At 39.4% G+C, this 25,798-nt stretch overlaps 1 protein-coding gene across 8 annotated transcripts in view; it reads left to right on the plus strand.

The window, feature by feature from the left end:
• Window positions 1-25,798, plus strand: part of tn (tripartite motif containing protein thin) — a 194,201-nt gene that overhangs the window by 56,897 nt on the left and 111,506 nt on the right. For 2 of the 8 annotated variants that reach the window (XM_067773886.1, XM_067773891.1), the window contains exon 1: window positions 14,964-15,538. The exons of the other annotated variants lie outside the window; for them this stretch is intronic. Coding sequence is in view for 1 of the 2 variants with exons in the window: in XM_067773891.1 (XP_067629992.1) it covers window positions 15,521-15,538 (18 nt within the window). In the remaining variant the exon portion in view is untranslated. Of the gene's footprint in view, window positions 1-14,963; window positions 15,539-25,798 lie in introns of those variants that run through there. 8 annotated transcript variants of the gene reach the window in all.

Raw genomic sequence — 25,798 nt, forward strand, 5'->3', positions numbered from 1 at the left:
CCAACAGCTGCAGTGTATGCAGTTCTGAACATTCCACCTGTACAGCTGAAAGCAAAGAACATAGCGTTAGCAACTGCAACGAGGTTCAGTGCCTCGGGAAAGCTTGAGCGCAGACCATAGTGGTATAGCGTCATCGATTACAGGACTAACAGACTAGCTCATTCCCTACCTGCACTTCGAGGGGGTTCTTAAAGCCATAATATTGGTGGATGGTTGGCGCAAGGGGCTCAAATGGCGGACGAGGCGATACATCCATACACAGATGGCTCCAAAGTAGTGGAAGGAGTAAGCTCTGGGGTATACTGTGCTGATCCGGAAATAAACAGATCCTACAAGCTGCTAGATCACTGTAGCGTTTTCCAAACGGAAGTATTAGCCGTAACCAAACCAGTAGAAACACTGGAAGAGAATAGCTTAAACTGCAGCCGTGTTAACTTTTATATTGACAGCCAAGCAGCAAATAAGGCAATAATCTCGCATGGCATCTAAAAGTATCTTAGAGTGTACGCAATCCCTGGAAAGAATCGGGACCGGGAAAAGCATATATCTATATTGGGCCCCAGGGCATATGGGAATAGATGGGAATGAATGAATTGGATGAACTAGCTAAAAAGGACGCATCCCTCTAGCTCCGTAGACGTCCCAATTAGGTTAGGTTAGGCTGAAGTGGATGCCAGGGGGCACACCTAGTCCAGTGACATTAGGCCCGTTGTGATACCACAAAAATGCACCATTACCTGTCCTCTTTGAAACATTTTGAGAACCTGATAAAAGCTACCAGGTGCTTGATATCATGCTCCACCACCTGGCTCAGATTATCTAGAAATGGAGCACCCAAAAATTGCTGCCGTTGGCTACTTAGTGCCGGGGAGTTGCAGATGAGGCGAACCACCGTTTCCTTCTCCTCATCCTCTTTACAACTCCTGCAGCATCGACGATAAGGCGCTGCTATCCTTTCTGGATGCTTACCTATAAGGCAATGACCAGTGTGCCCCACAAGTGTAGAAATTGTATCCTACTTAGGTTGTACACATGACGGGATCTTTTAGGATCCCATTTTGGCCAGGTTTCCTTCGATGTCCGACACCCCGGTGTTTGTAGCCATCTTTCGGCTTGACTCTGGAAGAGGCGTACCTAAGCGTTCTTAGCCAGGAAGAATCTGCTTGGTTGTACCCGGCCTAGCGAGTTCATCTGACATGTAGTTTCCCTCGATGTCCCTAGCATTGACTCATGTGAAGATGGAGTTAGATGGGGTTAATGAGGCGAGAATACTCCCTATCAGGGAGAGAAATGAGATGCTAAACAAACAGTTCCTGTTGTATACCCAGAAACCTGGGCATCCCAACAGACATCTGATTGATGAGCCAACACCGCCTAAGGGCTTAAGGAGTAATGTCCGTAAGTATTATGAGGAAATACAGCACCTGAGAACTCAGCCGTATGCAGCTAAAAAACACAAGCAGGTCCTCAGTGAACTCCACAAACAGGCGTCGGAACTTTATGCCAGGAATTGGCCGGTAAATCCAGTACTCAAAGAACAGTACCCAAAACTTGCGGAAGAGGAACGCATACTCCCCAGGGAAACGCGAGTCTCTCTAGCTCAACTTCGTTCTGGATACTGTAACAGACTAAACTCTTACCTATCCAGAATCAACCCCGACATACAAAATGTATGCCTCGCTTGCAATGTGTCCACACATGACACCAACCATCTCTTTAATTTTAATGTGGAACCAAAGCCTCTAACACCCCTTTCAATATGGTCCACCCCTGTTGAAACAGCGAGTTTCCTTGGACTCCCGTTAGATGATATTGATGACTATTTGTGATCGGTCACACCTATTGGGTGGGGCGAAGCACTGATACAACAACAACAACACTCATGTGAAGTGTACACGCTTCTGCTGGGCCATCTCTTGAAGAGATCGGCGACAGTTTAGTATTAGCTCAGAATTGAACGAGTAGAAGCCAAGAGCTTTTACAGCAGCCTCGCTGTCGCTGTAAATAACGATTTCTTGCTGATAATAGTCTGAAGCAGAGCTGAAGGTCAAGATCCCTTGAGTATACTCCACCACCAACTCAACCGTTTAGCTTAGAGCCGTCCGTGTATATGGAATTGCTGTCATCAACAGCAAGGTATATAACAGACTCCGTCCAATATCCCTACTACGAATGTTTATAATAAACCCGCAATAGGAGGAAGAAAACTGTATTTGTTTAGTATACTAGAGTGTCCTGTGGTCTTGTTATTCCAGCTGGACAACTCCCTTGACGATTTTTTCAGACAACCATCTATGCCCAATACGTAAGCTTGTGGTAAAATTTGATGTTGCTAACTGTTAAAATGAGGCAGAAATGGGGCAGAAATGGCGAAACCCTCTTATTGAACAATCGGTTGTATTGGAGGTATATGCTAATCGTCCGATCCGGTCGATTCCGACAAATGTCAAATCCCCCATCAAAATATGCCTGCTTACCAAATTGCATCAAGATATCTCAAAAATTGAGATGTGTGTTCGAACAAACGGACAGACGGACATGGCTAAATCAACTCAGCTCGTATCCTGATCATTTTGGTATACTTATTGGTGGGTCTAACGGAAACATATACATACAAAATGATTTGGAGCCTTGAAAATGAAAAAAATCGATTTCGACCAAAACAAGTCCCAAAAACAAAAAAAAAAATTTTTTTTAAGCTGTTAATGCCAACGTTTTTATCGCATAATTTTAAGTGGGATAGGAACTATGAGACAAATTCGTTTTCATCGGCAACACTTTTGCACGTTTCTGAAGAAACCCTTAAAAAAATGGCGAAAAAATAATTTTTTTCACCAAAACACTCCTCAAAACCCAAAAAATATCTTTTTTTTTTTCAAAAAACGCTTATCGTCAAAGTTTTTACCGAACAATTTTGAGTCGGACAGGGTATACATGAAAATTTTAAAATCAAAGGAAAATTTTTTAAGTAGGTCATGAAAAAAACCTTAAAAATCAAAGTAAAAAAGTCAACAAACTCAAATTTTGCAGGCTCGAAATTTACATATTTTTTTGGGTATGCTTATTGGAACTTTTTTTCCTGGGCCCAAAACCTTTCGAAAAATCGATGGTGCGATGTATGTAGGTTAATAAATCGACCCAGCTTACTGTAGACTCAGGGTATTGTAACTGGACACTGCCTTCTGGTGTCACATACCTTTAAATTAGGCTTAGTCAGTGATAGCAGATGTAGGAAGTGCGGGTTGGAGGAGGAAACTATCGAGCACGATTTGTGCTCGTGCCCTGCGCTTGCCAGGCTAAGACTCCAGCTATTAGGAGTGATACAGCTGTCAGATCTAGCAGCACCAAGTGGCCTAGGTCTTAGACGGCCTCTGGTATTTGCTAAGAGGACGAAGTTATTATATAACATAGGTCCTGGTTTTTGATAGGGTTTTTCAGTCTATGTGAGGTCCTCATTGACCGGCCAGTTCAACCTAACCTAACCTAACCTCTCTAATATCAATAACAAAAAAAATTTTTATTGAAGAAATTTAATGAACATTGTCACTGCTATTTTCGTGTTATCGGCTGTACATTTACATATTTATTTATATGTATGTGCGCATTTTCATGCCGGCAAACTGCGAATAACTGTGACGCAAATAACTTTGAATAATGCTCTTGTTGTATATTTTTCTTTCCTCTACATATGTGTATATGTATCTACATGTACGTTTCTATTCTCGCTTCATTTTGTTCAAAAATACTTTGTTGGTTGGGATCAGTTTTTTCAATGTCTTCCCATTTCTATTCTTTACACAAATTACTTTATTACTCGGCAGTCTCTTCGTTTTTTGGCCCTAATTGAATTTTCCATGAAAATTAATGAATAAACAAAACGGACTGTATATAAGAAATTCGTGATTTTTTGCTTCTATTCACACGCTATTTCATATATCCTCGATGCCTTTGCAAATCCGCCTATCTCGCGGCACTAAAACTTTACTAGGGGAGCAGTAAAACTTATTACAGACCATATTTTCTTTTGGGGCTTTTGCTATGTTAAAACAAAGTAATTCTTTTCCTAAATACGTTAAAACGTTTATTTTAAGTGAATTTAAATATGCCTCCGGGTTTTCCCCAAAGCTCGCTTATTTTAACAAAAAGAGCTTATATTAAATTTTGAAGTCAAAATATTCAACCGTTATTTTGAAAAATTAGTAGGCACTCAAATATCAAATTTATGATTTTTTTGGATCGAGCTAGATGTCTGGAGCTCTGGGTTACCAAATCTCATTTTTGCCACTTTTGCGGTTTGAACGGTTTTGCATTTGGTCGATAGGTGGTTTTGCAAAAATATTGACGATATGAAACATACAGAAACACACACATCTTTGTATATTATCACTTATCATATGTGTGCATATACATACATACATACATAGTACATATAATTTATTGTTACCAATGAAACAGTTTCCTCCTTCTCATTTCAAAACCAACACGAAAACAGATTGTACAAATCCACGCGAATTTTCAGGCCGCCCAATTTACACGTCGTCGCCCTCTTCCAAGAAGCATAAATATGCCCAAAATTAAATTAAATGTTAGGTAATTGTTTTGCATGGCGGTCGCCGTGGTGCGGTGGTATTGTGCTCCATCTACCACACCGCAGGTCCTGGGTTCAATTCGCGGACAAAGTAACATCAAAAATTTAGAAAAAGTTTTCCTAATCGGGGTACCCCATCTGAAGTCGTTTGCCAAACACTCCGAGTGTATTTCTGTCATGAAAAGCTTCTCAGTGAAAATTTATCGGGTCAGAGTCGACATAAAACATGTAGGTCACACGTCCCGCCAATTTGTCGGAAAAATTAGCTCGGCCTAAATCTCCTCGGAGGTAAATGGCGCCAAGTACTTATTTGTTTATATTTGGTCCGATTCTCGAAAATTGTAAGTCCTTCAAGCAGATCAGATAGACCAACCAAAAAGTATTCCGAATTGATCAGGTTGACAATCTGGTTTCATTAATATGTTCGCCTGTACGGCTGTATGTTTGAACGCAAACTAGTTCCTCAATTTTTGGGATATATTGATAAAATTTGTCGCACCGGCTGGATCGAATCGCAATAGTATATATCTATCTACGCTTCCCACGGCAGTCGGTTCTATGTACCGGAGCGACTCGGTATTTTTTTCCCGACCACAAATCGCCATCATCGGAGCAGCTCCTTGCAGTTGGACTGCTCCATACCCTCCTGCTCCGGGAAGGTATTTAACCTAACCCCGGTCCCAGGCTGTTGTTCTGCTGCATATGTCGGAAAAGGATTTCTCTCAGACGGCCATACACCAGTGTGTCACGTGTAAAAGATGATTGTACCGTTCGAGCTGTTCTGGATTAGAACCCAACGTTCATCGTCCCGAAATTTGTATAAAACCTTTGGGGCTCCCTGCTGTTCACGTCCAAGGACGTCCCACGGTTCACTCTCAAGCATACCTCTGCCACCTGTTAGCAGCGATGCTGCCCAGCAGGCCACATCAACTGTCCGCAAATAGACAATATGGCTTTCCGCACGATAAACGGCGATGCCCCCACCAGAATTGCAGGTAATTGTCACAGCCCGCCTGACATCTCAATCGTCAGCGCAGGGCTCATAAACTGCGTTGAATGGCAGCCGATGCTTGCTTTAGCTTCAGACCACCTGCCCATACTCCTTTCAATACAGCGACCTGCCAATTTTATCACCTCTGAAAATCGGACTTTTATTAATTTAAAAAAATTCAAGTAGGAATACTACACAACGCTCACAAATCAATCTTTTGCTGCTCTCCCTTCCCGATTGATGCCCGAAAAGGCGAGCGTGCCCTCCGCAAGGCCATCGCTTCAGCTTCTGCACGCTTTATTCCGGTAGAATACCTGAAATCATACCGCATTTCCCGGCTGAAGCTGCAAACTTAGCAAGAGAACGTGACCTGGACAGACACCTCGACCCAAGAGACCTCCATATTAGGAGTCTTAATTTGGATATCATGCGTCTGGTAAATGAACATAAATCTACCAAATGGGAGGAGCATCTAAAGAAATGCAACCTCTTTGCCGGTGTTGGTAAACTATCGTCAACCGTCCAACCCAACTAAACACAATGATAAAGTATCTATAGCCTTCGGCGACAAAACTTTATCTGATTTGAAGAAATACGCGAGCGCCTTTTTCCGACAATTCTTCCGTAGACAAAGCCGTCGTGCAAACAGACGGGCACATAAACACAAACATGACATGCCACCCATTACCATCACCCCCACAGTACTCGAAGCAGCCATCCACAAGGCCAAGCCTTCCAAATCAATAGGCCCAGAGGGAAGAGCCATGCCAATGCTAAAACACCTTGACGCTGAGGGAATAAACTAGTGTCACCTTTGTCCATGCGTAAAGGATTGACATACTTCAATAAAGTCTTGAAGGGGATGGAATTGTATCACATATTCTTAGACTTTTTTGGTACCAATTCGACGCGGTTTCGTTAACATTTCGAGGCTATATTGAAATCAATTCAAAATTTCAGGATCGCTGCCGGATTACTTAAGGTATCATTTGGGATCACTTCAAGACTATTTCGGAACCGTTTCGGGACAGTTACAGATTTCCTTCAGAACCGTTTGGATTTCGGGACCAATTTGAAGCAATTTCAGGGTTACTTTGGGATTATTTTAGGTATCATTTCGCGGAAACTTTAAAATTATTTCGAGACTGTTTCTGAAAAATTTTGAGGTAGTTGAAGCATCTTTTCGGGCACACTTCGGAACTATTTTTGGAATCATTTCGAAACGTTTTGAGCGCCAATTCCAAAAAGTTTTTTAGGACAGTTAGAGGATTATAAAATATTTCCAAATTATCCCGAAATTATTCCCAATCGGTTCCGAAACAGTCTCGAAATGATTTTGAAGTGATCTTAAAATTGTTTCGAAAAGGTTTCGAAACGGTCTTGGAATCATCCTGAAGCTGTTCCGAAAGGATGCCTCAAAAAGTACCGAAGTGTATCCGAAAGGATGCCTCAACTGCTCCGAAACGAATGATACCTAAAATAATACCGAAGTGATTCTGAAACGGATCCAAATTAAATGCTCTACTACATCTGCTTCTTAAAACGATAAGTCCAGCACCCAAACACCAACCTTCGTTAACGCCAAAACTCCATAGTCGAAAATATCTACAACAATATCAAGTGCGCAGAAAAGTGTGCAACAGTTAGTACCAGATGGTCACAGAGAATTACAGCCTAACTCTATGCGTTTACATAGGACTTAGGCGGTTATTTCTTAAGACCACAGGGTACTGTGTTTGGCAAGCACTCCGAGTGTATTTCTGCCATGAAAAGCTTCTCAGTAAAAACTCACCTGCTTTGCAGATGCTGTTCGGATTCGGTATAAAACAAGTAGGTCCCGTCCAACCAATTTGTAGGAAAAATTAAAAGGAGCACAACACAAATTGGAAAAGAAGCTCGGCCTAAAATCTCTTCGGAGGTTATCGCGCCTTACATTTCGCTTTTATACAATCCTAAGCCCGGTTTTTCAGGGCGGGTTTAAACTACTGTTAAAGTTGACTAGAATTTAACCTTACCACGTTGTTCGATAACATAAAAATCTGCTGCGCATCTCAGCCTTAAGCGGCCGAAATGGCAAGGTTAAACTCTAGTCAACTTTAAATACAGTTTAAACTCACACTGAAAAACCGGACATTAAAATATTTAAATACAGTTTTATCGCCGGCGAAAATACCGTTTTTCAATTTTTGAGTGATTCTTATAGAAAATTTAGCTTCTTTCCATTTTATGAATATCTCGATCCTTGCGCCACCTGGCGGCGATTTTTTCCATACGTCGCTTTCTAATCATGTATGTATTATGTGTTCCAAATATGACCCAAATCGGGCCACAAATACTATTTTTTGAAATATTTCGATCCATACGCCACCTATCGGGTTTTTTTTCCTTATTATTGCATTGCCATCGGGTTCTGAACTATATTCCAACTTTCAAGCTTGTAGCTTATCGGGAAGTTACTTAAATTTTAATTACAAAATTCGTTCACAACGGGCGGCCGCTACACAGTCAAGCTAAACAAAAACTTTAAACGCGTTTTTCTCGAAAACTTGTTTTCGCACAATAGGTTCCTTTCATGATTCCAGGTCACATATAATGATGCTGCTTTTCCCTGGACTTGAACGCCCGGGTCTTCGGTGTGATAGACGAGCACGGTACTTCCACATCTCGGCGACTGTTATGCTTTTACATGTTTTAAAAATTTTATTATTCAATTGACATAATGTTACGAATATTAGCAAAACTAAGGGGTGCTGCTATCTCTAAGCCTAAGCAGTAATGTGAATTCACATCAATAATTCAATCATTATGTATCTACATAAACGAACCAATAATTGCGTCTACACATATGTACCATGTACGTATACGAACAGCGGAGAGTCAATGCACAAACACATGCATATATCTGAGATAATCCTGAAATTATGCAATGAGAAGCTATAAAATCGTGCAATTGTAGTTACACTGAGAAGTTTGAGAGCTGATGGGCTAGAAGATTCTGGAAATGGAAGCGCCTAGAAGAAGCAACGTTGAAATCAGATAAAAGGCAGCAAATGTAGAGGCGCTGGAATTCAGTTTGAGTTGAGCTATCAAGCAGTTATTGATTAAGCACGCAATCTGGCGGGCAATAGTAGAGTTTCATTTGAGCTATCAATCAGTTTGGTTATTAAGCAAGCTATTCGTTGCACATTTTGAGTGTTATTGTTGTCAAAGACAGTTAGTTACGGGTGAACATTCGAAGAGTGCAGACGTGCGAGCGTGCATAAGCTCCCGACAATCGGCATATGAATTTCTATTTTCTATTCTTTCTTTAAACATAAATGTCAAATTCAATTACTTTTATTAAATTACATAAACATAACTCGGAACGTTTTATTATTTAATCGGGTTTTAATAGTTCAGAAGTAGGATTCGCGCGGGCCTACAAAATATTTTAGACATACGTACATACATATATGTCTACCTATCGAATGTTCAAAAACGAAGTTTCTCCTCAACGCGTACAGATGTATGTACCAAAATAGAGCAACGTTCTCTGCTACGAAATACTTAAAACGAAAAGCTTAACAAAATGAGCAACGTACTTGGCTCAACGGATAATATTTCAAACGGCACGGGCAACGGCTAGTCTTTCACAGCAAACAGCAACGTTATTGTTGTAGCGAAAGACAGTGCAAAATTCAGCGAATTAAGTCTGCTAAAGGCAAGGCAGCAACGTCACATGTGTATATGTGTGTACAGGCCAACGACAATCAACGTTACGGGTGCAAACGAAGCAGTAAAGCGAACATACACATAAACACTACTCAACGTTTTAAACGGCGCAAATCAACGCTAACGCAGAGACGGCGCAGCGATCTAGCTTTACAGGAATTGGACAAACAATACTTAAAACGAAAAGCTTAACAAAAGGAGCAACGTACTTGGCTCAACGGATAATATTTCAAACGGCACGGGCAACGGCTAGTCTTTCACAGCAAACAGCAACGTTATTGTTGTAGCGAAAGACAGTGCAAAATTCAGCGAATTAAGTCTGCTAAAGGCAAGGCAGCAACGTCACATGTGTATATGTGTGTACAGGCCAACGACAATCAACGTTACGGGTGCAAACGAAGCAGTAAAGCGAACATACACATAAACACTACTCAACGTTTTAAACGGCGCAAATCAACGCTAACGCAGAGACGGCGCAGCGATCTAGCTTTACAGGAATTGGACAACGGCAGCAGACGCTACGCAGAATTGTTCTGCCTAACGGGAAAACAAACGAAAGTTGTTGTTGGCATGCTTGCTTGGGGTCGAAGTGGAAAAATACTGGAGTGGCAAGCAGACAGCGACAAGAACGGACAGTTTTGGCAAGCAACGGCGACGAAAGGAAGCAAAAGTTAATTGCTTAAGCAACGGCTTGTAAAATAAAGGGGAAAAAAAACTGAAGCAAAAGTCACCATGCAAATAAAAATAGAATCTTTAACCGTGGCACAAATAAATAAACTATTGCGAAACGCAAATATTTCAGCGACAGGCAATAAAGCACACAAAGTTGCGGCATTAATTCAACATTTTGATTCTGATGAAATTGATGCCAATGAGATCGATCAGGAAGAACCTTGGGAAAGACCAATCAGTGAGTTGAGGGATATGATCACGGAATTAACAAGGTCATTGCAAACGCAAAATGCATCACGACCATCCGTTGAACCTGTTACATCCCAAGAAACAGTACGAGAATCCAATGTACAATCGACCACACAGCAGGCATCCACGTACAAAATACAAGACATTGTTGGAATCTTACCAGAGTTTAACCCGTTGAAGAAATTAATCACTGCACAACAATTTGTAACGAAGGCTGAGCAGCTGCAACGAACATACTTATGGAGTGACAATTTGCTACTTTTTGCGGCACAACAAAAGCTCGTAGGCGTAGCAAAAAGCTGGCTGGATGCTCAACCGGTGTTCCAGTCTTGGACTGATTTGGTGAGTATGCTATTGAAAGATTTTCCGTGTGTAGTAAATTCTGCGGAAATTCACAGGGAACTTGGCCGACGCAAGCGAAAATCTGGCGAGACATTGATTGAATATTACTACGAGATGTTAACGCTCGGAAGACGGGGTAATTTAGATGACGCATCTATAAACTTTTATACGATCAATGGTATAAGCGATCCACAAACAACACGTACGCTATTAGCAATGAATCTAAATACCAGCAATGAGCTGCTACAGTCACTAGAAAACTTACAAACGGTACAGTCAACAAATTCGATACAGCCAAACCCAACATCAACGTTTAGCACTAACATGCGCAGTGGACGCTCTGAACAATCGCAAAGATCAGTGAAGTGCTTCAACTGCAATGAACATGGACATATCGCTGTTAAATGTCCGCAACCACAAAAGAAACAACGCTGTTCTAAGTGCTCGAAAGTGGGCCATGACAGCAAGGAATGTCGAGTAAACACCAAGCCAAACGTAGCAGAAATTGTGGAGTCCAAAAAACCTTCGCAAGTGCCACCTATAATTCAACACGTCACAATTGATGGTAAATCTTACGACGCATTGGTCGATACAGGCAGCGACCACTCACTAATAAGCGAACAAGTAATACCAACGATGCAATGCATCCCTGCATATAAGCGCTTTAAAGGTTTCGGAGGTTCAACTGTGGAATCTACACGAAAGGCCGACGTAAAGTTAATGATCGATAACGAAAATGTCCACGCAAACTTATACGTAGTACCGGGCAATACACTTGGGTATGACCTACTACTTGGACGAGATATTTTGTGCGGAGCCAGCAAACGGCTGGTCATCGACAATGGGTCTTTACAGTTACAAGTCAAATCGAATATGTTTAAAATCAACGATCAGCTGAATGATACACAACGTAACGATATAAAGTCCATGTTACATGAGTATGAAGATTGCTTTGCGGAAGATGTGTCAACGTTGGGAAGATGTAACACTACCACTATGGAAATTAAAGTGACACAGTCGGGACCAATAGTCGGAAAACGATATCAGGTTCCACTATCGCAACAACGAGAATTAACGTCAATTTTAAACAACTTATTGGTCAACGATATAATCCGTCCAAGTACATCACCACACGCTGCATCGGCACTTTTAGTACGCAAAGCCAGCGGAGAGAGCCGAATGTGCATTGATTACAGGGCACTGAACGCCGTCACTGAACGTAAGAACTTCCCAATGCCTGTGGTCGAAGAGCAACTCTTTAAGTTAGCTGGAGGGAAATTCTTCACTACATTGGACATGACCTCTGGCTATTACCAGATTCCGATGGATGAAAGCAGCAAGAAATATACTGCCTTCCTTACTCATGATGGATTATTCGAATATAATGTCATGCCATTCGGATTAGTCAATGCCCCAATGTACTTCCAGGAAATGATCACCAAAGTAACGTCAAAATTATGTAATCGAGACCGAGTCATCAGCTACGTCGATGAGATGATAATAGCAACACCAACAGTGGACGAAGGTAAGATCGTGCTAAAAGAAGTCTTGGAGGCGATACGTCAATGTGGTCTCACACTCAGACCTTCCAAATGTAACTTCCTTTGCGAGACCGTCAAATTTCTAGGTCACAATGTAGGTGACACCGGCATAAGTCCAGGTGATGGCAAGACGAAATGCATCAGCGATTTTCCCAAACCATCGAATGTCGTAGAAGTACGTCAGTTTCTGGGACTGACCGGATTCTTCAGAAAGTTTGTAGAGAAGCATAGCCACATCGCAGCACCACTAACAAAGCTGTTAAAGAAAGACGGAGTCTTCATTTGGTCAGAAGAACAAGACAGAGCGTTTGACCAGCTAAAGCAAGCAATCACGTCTAAGCCAGTACTAGTCTTGTACGATCCAAGTAAATCACATGAGGTGCATACGGACGCCAGCCACCTTGGTTTGTCAGGCATATTGCTGCAGGAGGAAGCTGATGGTCTTAAACCAGTGTCGTTTTATAGCCGTCAGTGCAATGATGCAGAGTCACGCTATGCAAGCCATGAATTAGAAGTCCTAGCCATAGTGGAAACACTAGACCGATTCCGAATGTATCTATTAGGCACGAAGTTCACCGTAGTTACGGACTGCAATGCGATCGTGACAACAAAAGCAACGTCGAAATTACCACCACGTATAGCCAGATGGTGGCTACGCCTACAAGAATATGAATTTGAGTGTAGGCATCGTCAAGGCTTGAAGATGCAGCACGTCGACTGCTTAAGCCGTTCGCCTACCCTACCTCCATCTGAGCCGGAGACTGTAGCTGAAAGAGTTCTAGCTATAACCAGTGAAAAGAGCGACGACTGGATTTATACAATGCAGATGCAGGATGAACATGTGAAAACAATTGTTACAGCTTTGAAAACAAACGGCGATGGAGCATCTCAGTTCCGGGATGACTTCACCATTCACAACGGTCGATTATATCGAATTGTCCAAGATGAGCGACGACTAGTTATTCCTCAGGCTATCAGGTGGCGTGTCACCAAATCTTGTCATGACGATGCTGGCCACTTTGGAGTCGAGAAAACATTACAACGTCTGCAAAAGTATTTTTGGTTTAGGCAAGTGAGGCGATACGTAAAGTCTTATATCGCAGCTTGTCCCGAATGCTGTTTAAATAAGATTAAAGGAGGCAAACTGGAAAGTCAAATGCATCTCACCGAAGTTCTACCAATTCCATTTCGAGCAATGTATATGGATCATCTCGGACCGTTCACCAAAAGCAAACGAGGAAACCAATACGTCATTGTTTTAGTTTGTGGTTTCACCAAATACACGATATTGAAAGCGGTACGTAACACAAAGACGACACCAGTCCTATCAATGCTGCAAGAAGTTATGGCAATTTTCGGGCAGCCTTTACGGATTACCACTGACCGAGGAACTGCCTTTACATCAAAGGAATTCGAATCCTTTATGACACGCTTGGGATTCAGCACGTCGAAACAGCTGTACGAACGCCCCGAGCAAACGGCCAGGCAGAGCGCGTCAACCGCACCGTATTATCAGCAATTCGATGCTCAACAAAGACCACCAAAGATTGGGACAGCACCCTTTCCAACATCCAGTGGTGCATTAACTCGCAAAACAATAGCACAACAAAGATAAGTCCCAACGAACTTGTGTTCAATTTCGATTTACGATGCGTCAGCGATAATCGACTAATACAAGCACTAAGCGACGAAATATCCATGTCAGATGACGACGACAAACAGGAGAAGCTACAGAACGCCATACAGAATATCAGCAACGAGAGGCAAAAATGGAAGCAAAGATACGACCAAAAGCATCAGAGTCCACCAGTATACAACGAAGGACAATTGGTCGTTATTGACCATGTACCAACCGCAACAGGTGACACACACAAACTCGATCCGAAATTCAAGGGGCCTTATATTGTCACAAAACAGCTGGTTCATGATCGATACGTTGTGGAAGATCTACCCGACGCACCACGTACACAACGAAGATACTGTAATGTAGTCTCCAGCGACCATATGAAACCATGGTGCCGTTTAAGTCCAGATCTCGAAGGCGACTATAATGAAGCAAACGAAAGTACCGAGGATGAGACGTCCTAGAAGGACGAATGTCAGGAAAGGCCGAGCTGTCAAAGACAGTTAGTTACGGGTGAACATTCGAAGAGTGCAGACGTGCGAGCGTGCATAAGCTCACGACAATCGGCATATGAATTTCTATTTTCTATTCTTTCTTTAAACATAAATGTCAAATTCAATTACTTTTATTAAATTACATAAACATAACTCGGAACGTTTTATTATTTAATCGGGTTTTAATAGTGAAGTACTTTAATAAAGGCCATTTTGCATTATTACATATTGGAGTTATTTATTCAAGAGTTTAGTGATTCGAACTTAGCAGAGGGTTGCAAATAAGAGGATTTGCACATAAATTCGTTACAATAAATTCAATAAGCTTACTGCGCATAAAGTATTTTATTATTTTCTTAGAGGGGGCAAAGTTTTCTCACTTATCTTCCCAAAATGCGCACATACAAATGTGAGAGAATATGCCACGCGCTTATACATATGTATATATATGTATATATATATATATATATATATACTCGAGCCTATGTATCTACATACATATGTACCCATTTAAATATATTTAGACAGCGGTAATTTGCTCATATGCAAATTGTACACACGCAGTTGTTATTTTATTAATTTTCCTTGATTTTACATTTCCTCATTTTCTTTTCACATTTTTCTTTACGATATACATATGTATGCAAGTATCTATATGTATATGTATGTAGGTATATGTAAACTTAATTTCCGAAAGATATTTTTATAGCGCAAAGAATTGCAGATGCGCTTTTAGATTTTCTCAAAAATTACCGATCAGTTCGTTTGGTGCTTTAAATTGAAACAGTTAGTGTGCGCGCGGTTGTTTGAAAATAAATTTTGATTAAAAGAAAAACTGAAGGCATTTTTTTTATTTGAAAAAAATGAAAAATAATTTGTAAAACAACTTTATTCGAAAATTATTGCATTTCATTCACATAAGATTGCATTCAGAGAAACGTGAGACCAAAACCGATCGATTTTAAGATTTTCAACCTCAACAAAAAAAAAATTTAATATATCCTTTAAAAAACAAAAACAAAAGTCAATTGAAAGACTGTTTGAGTGAAATTATATTGAAAGTAAAATTGCTACGCTTATAACTAAAAATACAAATTAAGTGATCATAAAGGCGCCTTAAAACTTATATATGGAGATAACACATACAAGATTCTTCTGATTAAATGTTTGCAAAATTGAAATTACTTTTTTAGTAATTTGATTTTTATATTTTTACGAAAAAAAAAAAAAAATAATTAAAATTAAAATTAAAAATACGCGTCGAGTTTGAAGTAATAAGTTCACATTGTGCAGCAGATTCTCTTTTTAATGCGTGCACTAGATTTGGTGAGTTGGTTGAATTTGACTACAGGAAGCAGTGGGATATTTTAAAAAAATTTGATACAAAACCAGATATGAGTGCCTGTGTTAAGTTTGAGGAGTAAATCAAAAGCGATAGAAACGTTCGCTTATAGCGGCTATCACATAACAGTATGTTTGTAAATTAACAGTTATGAATGGAGCTGAACAACAATCTGATGAAATTTATAAAATCTTCTGAACAAATCAGCTGGAAAGAATATGTGTGTTCGAAATAATAGTAGTCGAAATTAAGCAGGATTTCAAACGAAGGAAGGAAGCAGTGTTGGGTCTTTTCAGTTTTATTTATTTTATTTAACTTGCTCATTTTCAAGCTTGCAAGGAGTATAGTTAAGTTAGTAAATAAAATTAATGTTTTCTTTAGAAAAACGAAAATGCCAATGAAGAGTTTACTCACTTACTTACTTAATTGGCGCTTAACCGTCTAAACGGTTATGGCCGTCCAACAAGGCGCGCCAGTCGCTCCTTCTCTCCGTGAACCGGCGCCAATTGGTCACACCAAGGGAGTTTAAATCGTTTTCCACCTGGTCCTTCCAACGGAGTGGGGGCCGCCCTCTACCTCTGCTTCCATCGGCGGGTTCCGATAGAAACACTTTCTTGGCCGGAGCATCATCTTTCATTCGCATAACATGGCCTAGCCAGCGCAGCCGCTGCGCTTTAATTCCCTATGTGGATGTCTGCGTATAGCTCGTACAGCTCATCATTAAATCTTCTTCGGTACTCGCCATCGCCAACGCGTAGAGGTCCATAAATCTTTCGAAGAACTTTTCTCTCGAACACTCCCAAAGCCGCTTCATCTGCTGTTGTAATGGTCCATGCTTCTGCCCCATATAGCAGGACGGGTACGATAAGTGACTTGTAGAGTATGATTTTCGTTCGCCGAGAGAGGACTTTACTTTTCAATTGCCTACCTAGTCCAAAGTAGCATTTATTGGCAAGATTGATTCTTCGCTAGATTTCAGTGCTGATGTTGTTGCTAGTATTGATGCTGGTTCCCAAATAAATGAATTCTTTTACTATTTCGTAATTATGGCTTCCAACAGTAGCGTGGTTGCCAAGGCGCGTATGCGCTGACTCTTTGCTCGATGACAGCAGGTACTTCGTTTTGTCCGCACTCACCATCAAACCCATCTTTACCGCTTCTTTTTCCAGTTTCGAGTAAGCAGAGCAGAAGAGTTTACGCTGTGATAATTAAAAGCAGTAGGTATCTAGTATTTACAACGTTAAAAAATTTATTCATTATAATGCTACAATAATTGGCTTAAATGTTTAATACTTTGTCGAATGACCATTGTTGGATAATACCGCTGCACATTTCCTCGGCATAAAATCCAACAAAGGCTTACATTTCACAGCTGGTTCGTATTTAAAGGATTCCCTTTCTCATTGGGGTTAAGGTCAGGGGATTGAGTCGGCCATTTCATGTCCTCAACACCATTTCAAACTAAACAAATTTTTTGCTAACTTGTATGGTCATTGTCGTGTTGATAAGCCAATTTCAGCGTCATTTTCCATTTTGCGTGTCGCAGCATAGTCGACTCCATTATTTCGACGTACAATTTCGCATCCATATTCTTTTTATCCAATATAGCAGAGCTGTGCTATAGTAAGAGAAGCATCACCACACATTGGTTTGCCACCTCTATATTTTATCATGCAGAAAATATATTTGGGATCAAAATAAACATTTTCTGGCCTTCGTACATACTCCCGACGCCCTCTCAAACCAAAGAAACCGACTTTGGTTTCATCGGATGATAAAACCTTGTGCCATTTTTCGACTGCCCAGTGCAGGTGCTCTTCGGTAAATTAAATTATGGCTTTCATATGCCAGGTTTAAAGTAAAAGCACCCTTCTTGGGCTTCTGCCAAAATTTTTAGCTGCGATCAACTTCTTTCTGATTGCCTGCTTGTTAATAAGACCGAACTCATCCTCAATTTTTTTTGGAGCTGTAAAAAGGCCTATATCGAGCTAAAACCACAACTTTTCTCAACTCTGCCCACGAAAGAGCTTCTTCTCGGTAAACTTGTAAGTTTTTCCTTCTGCCAATAACTTTTTAATGAGGTCTCGCTTTTAGAACGTTGTATAGCACGGCCCATTTTTAAAAATTATGGCCTCAAAAATTATGATTTTTTATAAGTACTGATTGTACTACTTGAAATTGATTACAATTTTCACACTTCATTCCAAGCATTTCAAAAAGGGCGACTATTTCGAATGCACTGCTATTTTAATCAAAGTAAAAAACAATTGTGCAGCACAAAAGACAAATTCGCATCATAAACGTGACGACTATATCATAAACTTATTTAAATACCGACTGTTGTATTTGGCCCTCTGTTCTGGTGCAGACAAATTGAAATAACAAATGCTATTTAAGTGTGACAAAACTATATCTTAAATTTTCGTAGGTCACTTCTATTATTTTGAACACAGTTGACATATATCATTGATATTGGCAATTTTTTCAGACAATACCATGTTTCATATATGTAAGCATCTAGTGAAATTTTAATTGGACACTCAAATACACCAGCTAACCAAATTTCACCAAAATATCTTGAATATTGAGGGACTAAATCAACTGAGCTTGTCATCCTGATCAATTCGCTGAACTTATTGCTGGGTTTGTCTGATCTCCTTCAAAGACTTAAGATATCCGAGAACAAACATAATCAGACCAATTCTAAATATTCTCGCGGATTTTTTATTCCCGCGGAAAAATTCCTCCAATTGTGTTCTCCTAGGGAGAACAATAATTGGGGAATAGGAATTTCGAATTTTCGAAGTCAGCTGTTTTGTCAATTGAAATTTCGTTGCACATTTCTTCTTTTGTTTAAAAAATTGAAAAGTTCAATTATTGTTGCAAATTTGTTGGAAATTAAGAAATAAAATATAAACAATGCACAGTATTTATAAATTTCATGTGGTATTCACTGAAATGAGTAATGAATTGGTGCCACAGCAACATCAACAGCGGAACATAAGAAAAAGACGGCCGCATAACACAAATCTGCCGGAGTTGCCTGCTTTCATTCAGCAAAGCAATTTTCTGGCGGCCAAGTTGAGTTGAATTCGTCCTTCGTCATATGCCAAAATCTATTTAAGCCTTATTAAAAAATCCTTGCGTAATTTCTGGATGGTTGCATCAAATATGTATACCAAGAGCTATACCGTTGCTTATGATATACTTTTCGACTTAAAATAAAGAATATTGTGGTTGTAGTTTTTGTTATATTAACAGTGAGAATATTGTGGTAGAATGTAAATACATATTTTAGCACAAATTTGTACAAATAAGTGTTCTTTTTTAAAATAACCAATTTCCTTTAACTATTTTGATGCATTCCCTTTAATTTAACTAGTGAAAAAACTCCTATGAAATGGCAGAGAAATCTCCCTCTCCCTCACATTCATAATACCTACTTTTCTCCCATAACCGGTTTCCGATTTTTCGAACATTGTTCAGAATAGGAGGAAAGGGAGAAGTGAAAAAACTCACAAGGAATTTTTATTTAGAATACGAGGAATGGGAGAAGGGAAAAAACTCGCACGGAATTTTCGTTTAGAATTGGGCTAAATAATTATGCATTTTTTCTTAATCTTTTGGATTTTAATAATAGTTTTTTTTATTAATGACAAAATACTTATTATTAATAACAAAAAAATAAATGGGTACTAATTGAAAAACTTACCTTCCCACTCCCACCAATGATCAAGCACGAACCGTTCTTGAATTGAGCCCGAAAACTGTTAAATCGACCAGAAACCATTCTCGAAGAGTGAGAACGAAAGGTAAAAGTTTAGTTGAGGGGTCGACTACTAATGCGCTACCAAAAATATCGATAGGTGTCAAAAGACGCGTATTGACCTCGACAACAATAATCCGAACGCGGAAAAGAAACTTTTTATCTCTGTCCGGAGATATTTGCAGTTGAAATTGGCGATGTCCATGTGGTTGTTGTAATGTTGAAGTACCCACAAAAAAATTATGAACATAAGTGTTATGCGCGGATATGGTTTTGGTTTCCAAACAGGTGTTGGACCCACTCAGGGAAATTTTTTATGAGGGCGGCCGAAGGCAGCCAACGCAGAAAAGGGTTCTGCGCAAAAATATTATGAATACCACCCTCGGTTTCGAAGCGGCCCGCGGGTAATTTTTCGGTTTTTCGTTAATATCTTTTATACGGGTACAATTTTTATTTTCCGCCTTCGGATTATTATTACTGATGTCGACGCGTCGTTTGACACCTCTCTCGATATTTTTGGTAGCGTATTAGCAGTCGACCCCTCAACCAGACTTTTACCGAACGAAAAATCTTAAATCAAGCCCAAATAGGTAGTGCTTGAAATGAGCACAGAAGGTTCAAACATTAATACCAAACAGGTCCTAAAATACGAACGGTGTGCTTGGAAAAACTGTTCTTAAAACAAGCCCATCGGTCAAACGTACTTAAAAGGCTTTTGTCAACGAATGTTCTTAATTTTGAACTAATAATAAATTGCCAATTTAAAGAAAATTGCGCAATAAATTGTTTCAAACTGCAAATGCAACCTTGTTAAGTGTGTTGCTTGAGTAGATTTAAACGTCAGTTTTACGCACGGCTCAACTACATGGTTGGCTCATCTCATCAGCTGATTTTATTTTTTTCATTTCACTGGAGTAGGGATTGTCAAAAGAATATGGCAAACTCAAAACGAAACCAAAACATTGAACACATTTTCTTACAACACACAAAAATTTCAATGTTTTATGTTTTCATTCCATTCCATTCGCCTAATATCAACACGCACATTTTGACAATGTGAACAAAGGTATGTTGTTGCTGTAGAGATGAGCCGACCAGCTATCAAATTAGGTACTATTGTGTAATCTAAATTGAGTTGTATGAACACCACCCAATTTAATTCGAAATTGCCTCAATTTATTTTTCTGTTTGAACATGTAGGTGAATGCCGAATAGTTTTCTAAAGCTCTTGAGTGCACCTTTGGTTAAAAAAAATACAGGGGAAACTAATGTTTTTAAGTCAAATTTGCCACAACAGAGGCAGCTTTACCAGAAAGAAATACTTGGTTTTTGGAAGAAATACACTGGAAAAAACTGGCGAGGTGCAGCCCACTTAGAAAAGTTTTCTAATTGAAAAAACTTGTTTCTTAATTTTTGATGTTGCTTTGCCCGGGTCTTGAACCCAAAATTATCGGTGTGGTAGGCGGAGCACGCTACACTATATAGTAAATGGGAAAATCGAAATATGAAAACTTAATTTCACACATGTCCAGTAAAAACAATTTATTAAAAAGAAAAAAAAAAACCTATAAAACTTTTTAAATTTTTTGTTTCAAGTTTTAGACATGTACCACACAATATTAATGCACCAAATACTTTGTCTGAAAAAGTTATAGTTTTTCGTTATTGATATTAGAGAAAAATTGTAAATTTACAAACGGCGATGGTTACCAAGACATGTTTCTGAATTTCATTTCTTCATCAGCTAGCTTTTTCGGGAGCTGAGTGTTGAGCTGTACAATTGGTCTCTAAGAGTTGCCTTTTTTTTATTCCTTTTGATCACCCTGTAGGCACATACACTCTGTATGTAGTTTATTTCTAATGGTGTGGATATAATTTTTAGGCGCGCTTTTTGAAAGCTTAGTAAAATTTGTTTGGATTTTTACAGTATTTGTTTTATACTCAGCTGAGCAGAGCTCACAGAGTATATTAAGTTTGTTCGCATAACGGCAATCCGTAACGGCATAAACTAATCGAGATAGATATAGACTTCTATATATCAAAATGATCTGGGCGAAAAAGAAATTCATTTAGCCATGTCCGTCCGTCCGTAAACATGATAACTTGAGTATGTTGTGAGGTATCTTGATGAAATTTGGTATGTGGGTTCATGGGCGCTCATCTCAGATCGCTATTTAAAATGAACGAAGTCGGACTGCAACCACACCCACTTTGAAAATTTCGAAAAACAGAAAAAGTGCGATAATTCATTACCAAAGATGGATAAAGCGATGAAACTTGGTAGGTGGGTTGACATTATGACGCAGAACGGAAAATTAGTAAAATTTTGGACAATGGGCGTGGCACCGCCCACTTTTAAAGTAAGGAAATTTAAAGGTTTTGCAAGTTGTAATTTGGCAGTCATTGAAGATATCGTGATGAAATTTGGCAGAAACGTTACTCATATTGCTATTTGTATGCCAAATAAAAATTAGCAAAATCGGATGGCGAAGACGCCCACTTAAAAAAAATTTTTTTTTAAATCAAATTTTAACAAAAAAATATCTTTACAGTATATAAGTAAATTATGCCAACATTCAACTCCAGTAATGATATGGTGCAACAAAATACAAAAATAAAAGAAAATTTCAAAATGGGCGTGGCTCCGCCCTTTTTCATTTAATTCGTCTAGAATACTTTTAACGCCATAAGTCGAACAAAAATTTACCAATCCTTGTGAAATTTGGTAGGGATATAGATTCTATGACGATAACTGTTTTATGTGAAATTGGGCGAAATCGGTTGAAGCCACGCCCAGTTTTTATACACAGTCGACCGCCTGTCATTCCGCTTGGCCGTTAACACGACAACTTGAGCAAAAATCGATATATCTTTATAAAACTTAGTTCACGTACTTATCTGAACTCACTTTATCTTGGTATAAAAAGTGGCTGAAATCGGACTATAACCACGCCCACTTTTTCGATATCGAAAATTACGAAAAATGAAAACAAGTAAGGAAGGTTAAGTTCGGGTGTAACCGAACATTACATACTCAGTTGAGAGCTATGATCACAACATAAGGGAAAATAACCATGTAGGAAAATGAACCGAGGGAAACCGTGGAATGTGTTTGTATGACATGTGTATCAAATGAAAGACATTAAAGAGTATTTTATGAGGGAGTGGGCCATAGTTCTATAGGTGGACGCCATTTAGGGATATCGCCATAAAGGTGGATCAGGGTTGACTCTAGAATTTGTTTGTACAATATGGGTATCAAACGAATGGTGTTAATGAGTATTTTAAAAGGGGTGGGCCTTAGTTCTATAGGTGGACGCCGTTTCGAAATATCGCCATAAATGTGGACCAGGGGTGACCTTAGAATTTGTTTGTACAATATGGGTATCAAAAGAAAGGTGTTAATGAGTATTTTAAAAGGGAGTAATCCTTAGTTCTATAGGTGGACGCCGTTTCGAGATATCGCCATAAATGTGGACCAGGGGTGACCTTAGAATTTGTTTGTACAATATGGGTATCAAACGAATGGTGTTAATGAGTATTTTAAAAGGGGTGGGCCTTAGTTCTATAGGTGGACGCCGTTTCGAAATATCGCCATAAATGTGGACCAGGGGTGACCTTAGAATTTGTTTGTACAATATGGGTATCAAACGAAAGGTGTTAATGAGTATTTTAAAAGGGAGTGGGCCTTAATTCTATAGGTGGACGCCGTTTCGAAATATCGCCATAAAGGTGGACCAGGGGTGACTCTAGAATGTGTTTGTACGATATGGGTATCAAATTAAAGGTATTAATTAGGGTTTTAAAAGGGAGTGGTGGTTGTTTTATAGGTGGTCGCATTTTCGAGATATCGCCATAAAGGTGGACCAGGGGTGACCCTAGAATTTGTTTGTACAATATGGGTACCAAAAGAAAGGTGTTAATGAGTATTTTAAAAGGGAGTAATCCTTAGTTCCATAGGTGGACGCCGTTTCGAGATATCGCCATAAAGGTGGAGCAGGGGTGACCCTAGAATTTGTTTGTACAATATGGGTATCAAAAGAAAGGTGTTAATGAGTATTTTAGAATGGAGTAATCCTTAGTTCCATAGGTGGACGCCGTTTCGAGATACCGCCATAAAGGTGGACCAGGGGTGACTCTAGAATTCGTTTGTGCAATATGGGTATCAAACGAAAGGTGTTAATGAGTATTTTAAAAGGGAGGGGGCCTTAGTTCTATAGGTGTTCGCCTTTTCGAGATATCGCCATAAAGGTGGACCAGGGGTGACTAGAATTTGTTTGTACGATATGGGTATCAAATTTAAGGTATTAATGAGGGTTGTAAAAGGGAGTGACCCTTAGTTGTATATGTGAAGGCGTTTTCGAGATGTCGAACAAAATGTGAACCAGGGTGACGCAGAACATCATCTGTCGGGTACCGATAATTTATTTATATATGTAGTACCACGAACAGTATTCCTGCCAAGATTCCAAGGGCTTTTGATTTCGCCCTGCAGAACTTTTTCATTTTCTTCTACTTAATATGGTAGGGGTCACACTAATTTTACAAAGTTTTTTTCTAAAGTTATATTACGTGAACTGAGTTTAGTAAAGATATATCGATTTTTGCTTAAGTTATCGTGTTAACGGCCATGCGGAAGGACACACGGACGACTGTGTATAAAAACTGGGCGTGGCTTCAACCGATTTCGCCCATTTTCACAGAAAACAGTTAACGTCATAAAATCTATGCCCCTACCAAATTTCAAAGGATTGGTAAATTTTTGTTCGACTTATGGCATTAAAAGTATCCTAGACAAATTAAATGAAAAATGGCGGAGCCACGCCCATTTTGAAATTTTCTTTTATTTTTGTATTTTGTTGCACCATATCATTACTGGAGTTGAATGTTGACATAATTTACTTATATTCTGTAAAGACATTAAATTTTTTGTTATAATTTGACTTAACAATTTTTTTTTTAAAAGGTGGGCGTGTTCGTCATCCTATTTTGCTAATTTTTATTTAGCACACATATAGGAATAGGAGTAATGTTCCTGCCAAATTTCATCATGATATCTTCAACGACTGCCAAATTACGGCTTGCAAAACTTTCAAATTACCTTCTTTCAAAAGTGGGTGGTGCCACTCCCATTGCCCAAAATTTTACTAATTTTCTATTCTACGTCATAAGGTCAACCCACCTACCAAGTTTCATCGCTTTATCCGTCTTTGGTGATGAATTATCGCACTTTTTGGGTTTTTCGAAATTTTCGATATCGGATCATCAGAAATTTCGAAGTTATGAATACCTCCGAGCTGCCCTTTTCAGTAACCACCGAACTGTATGCTCGATTTACTAAAAATTTCACGAGCAGCTAAGCAATTTTTTGAGTTGGACGCTTTCTTGCCCTAGGTGTGGGATATGATGAAAATATGCATAAATGTGCATAGAAACTAGAGCGGCTTTGACTACCAGGAGCTATTGGATTGTGTATGTTAATACATATATGTATATTCATACTAACATACATTTATGAAAATGTATGCCAAAGGTATTTTTAAATTTATTAGTGTTACATTTTTAATTTCATTGCATTTATTTGTATAGCATAGTGCAACTCGCAAAATAATTTTGCTTTGAAATGTAAATTCTTAAATGAAATTTGTCACGCCAACGCAACAGAAAATTCAGAAAATTGCTTACCTGCAGCACTCAAGTGAAATTTAGTGGTGCATTACAAAATGGAAGAGTAAATTGCTTGTGACTTCGGTGAAACGCTTGCTCAGATTGTTCTATGAGGGAACCGTCAAACTTACGCCGTACTTGGATTAAATTGCAGTTCGTGAGTGAAAAATGCTTTCCAACAGTTTACTCCTTGATGGATCAAGCGCTCTTGGATATGCATACATGCAACTTATATTGGGTTGACCACCAACACGGAGTAGATGTATGTGGTCAGGCCAACTTAGAGGTATAAGACTCTGAAAGGGACCGAACCTTAGTTAGGAGGGTTGACTCTGCTGGAGCAACCTTGTACAAAATATCTAGGAAAGAGTGAAGAAGGCATTGTTGGAGCTTTCGCACTCTATATCTCATTGAGTTAATACAGTGATTGTCAAGCGATTGATATCCTAGTTTGGCGAGCAGCCACTAGAAAAAGAACATACCTTAAAAATTCCCGACGTTTGCACAGTATGTCATTCTGCACATTTGGCCTCTATACCTGGTAGCGCAGAACATAGCGTTAACAACTGCACCGAGACGCAATGTAGCTTGAGCGCTGAGCATACGGCAATAGTCGTATATCGTCATCAAATATTGGACGACTACCTAACATAGTACCCTACCTGCGCTTCAATGAGGATATTAGAGCCACAAGAACATGGGCGCTCAAATTGCGGACGAGGCGATTTACGTGATTGTTCCAAACTAACGGAATGGGTAGGATCTGCGATATACTGTACTGATCCGGAAATGAGTAGATCCTACAAGCTCA

Source organism: Eurosta solidaginis, chromosome 3 (assembly GCF_040869045.1).
Source record: "Eurosta solidaginis isolate ZX-2024a chromosome 3, ASM4086904v1, whole genome shotgun sequence".
Taxonomy (NCBI): Eukaryota; Metazoa; Arthropoda; class Insecta; order Diptera; family Tephritidae; genus Eurosta; species Eurosta solidaginis.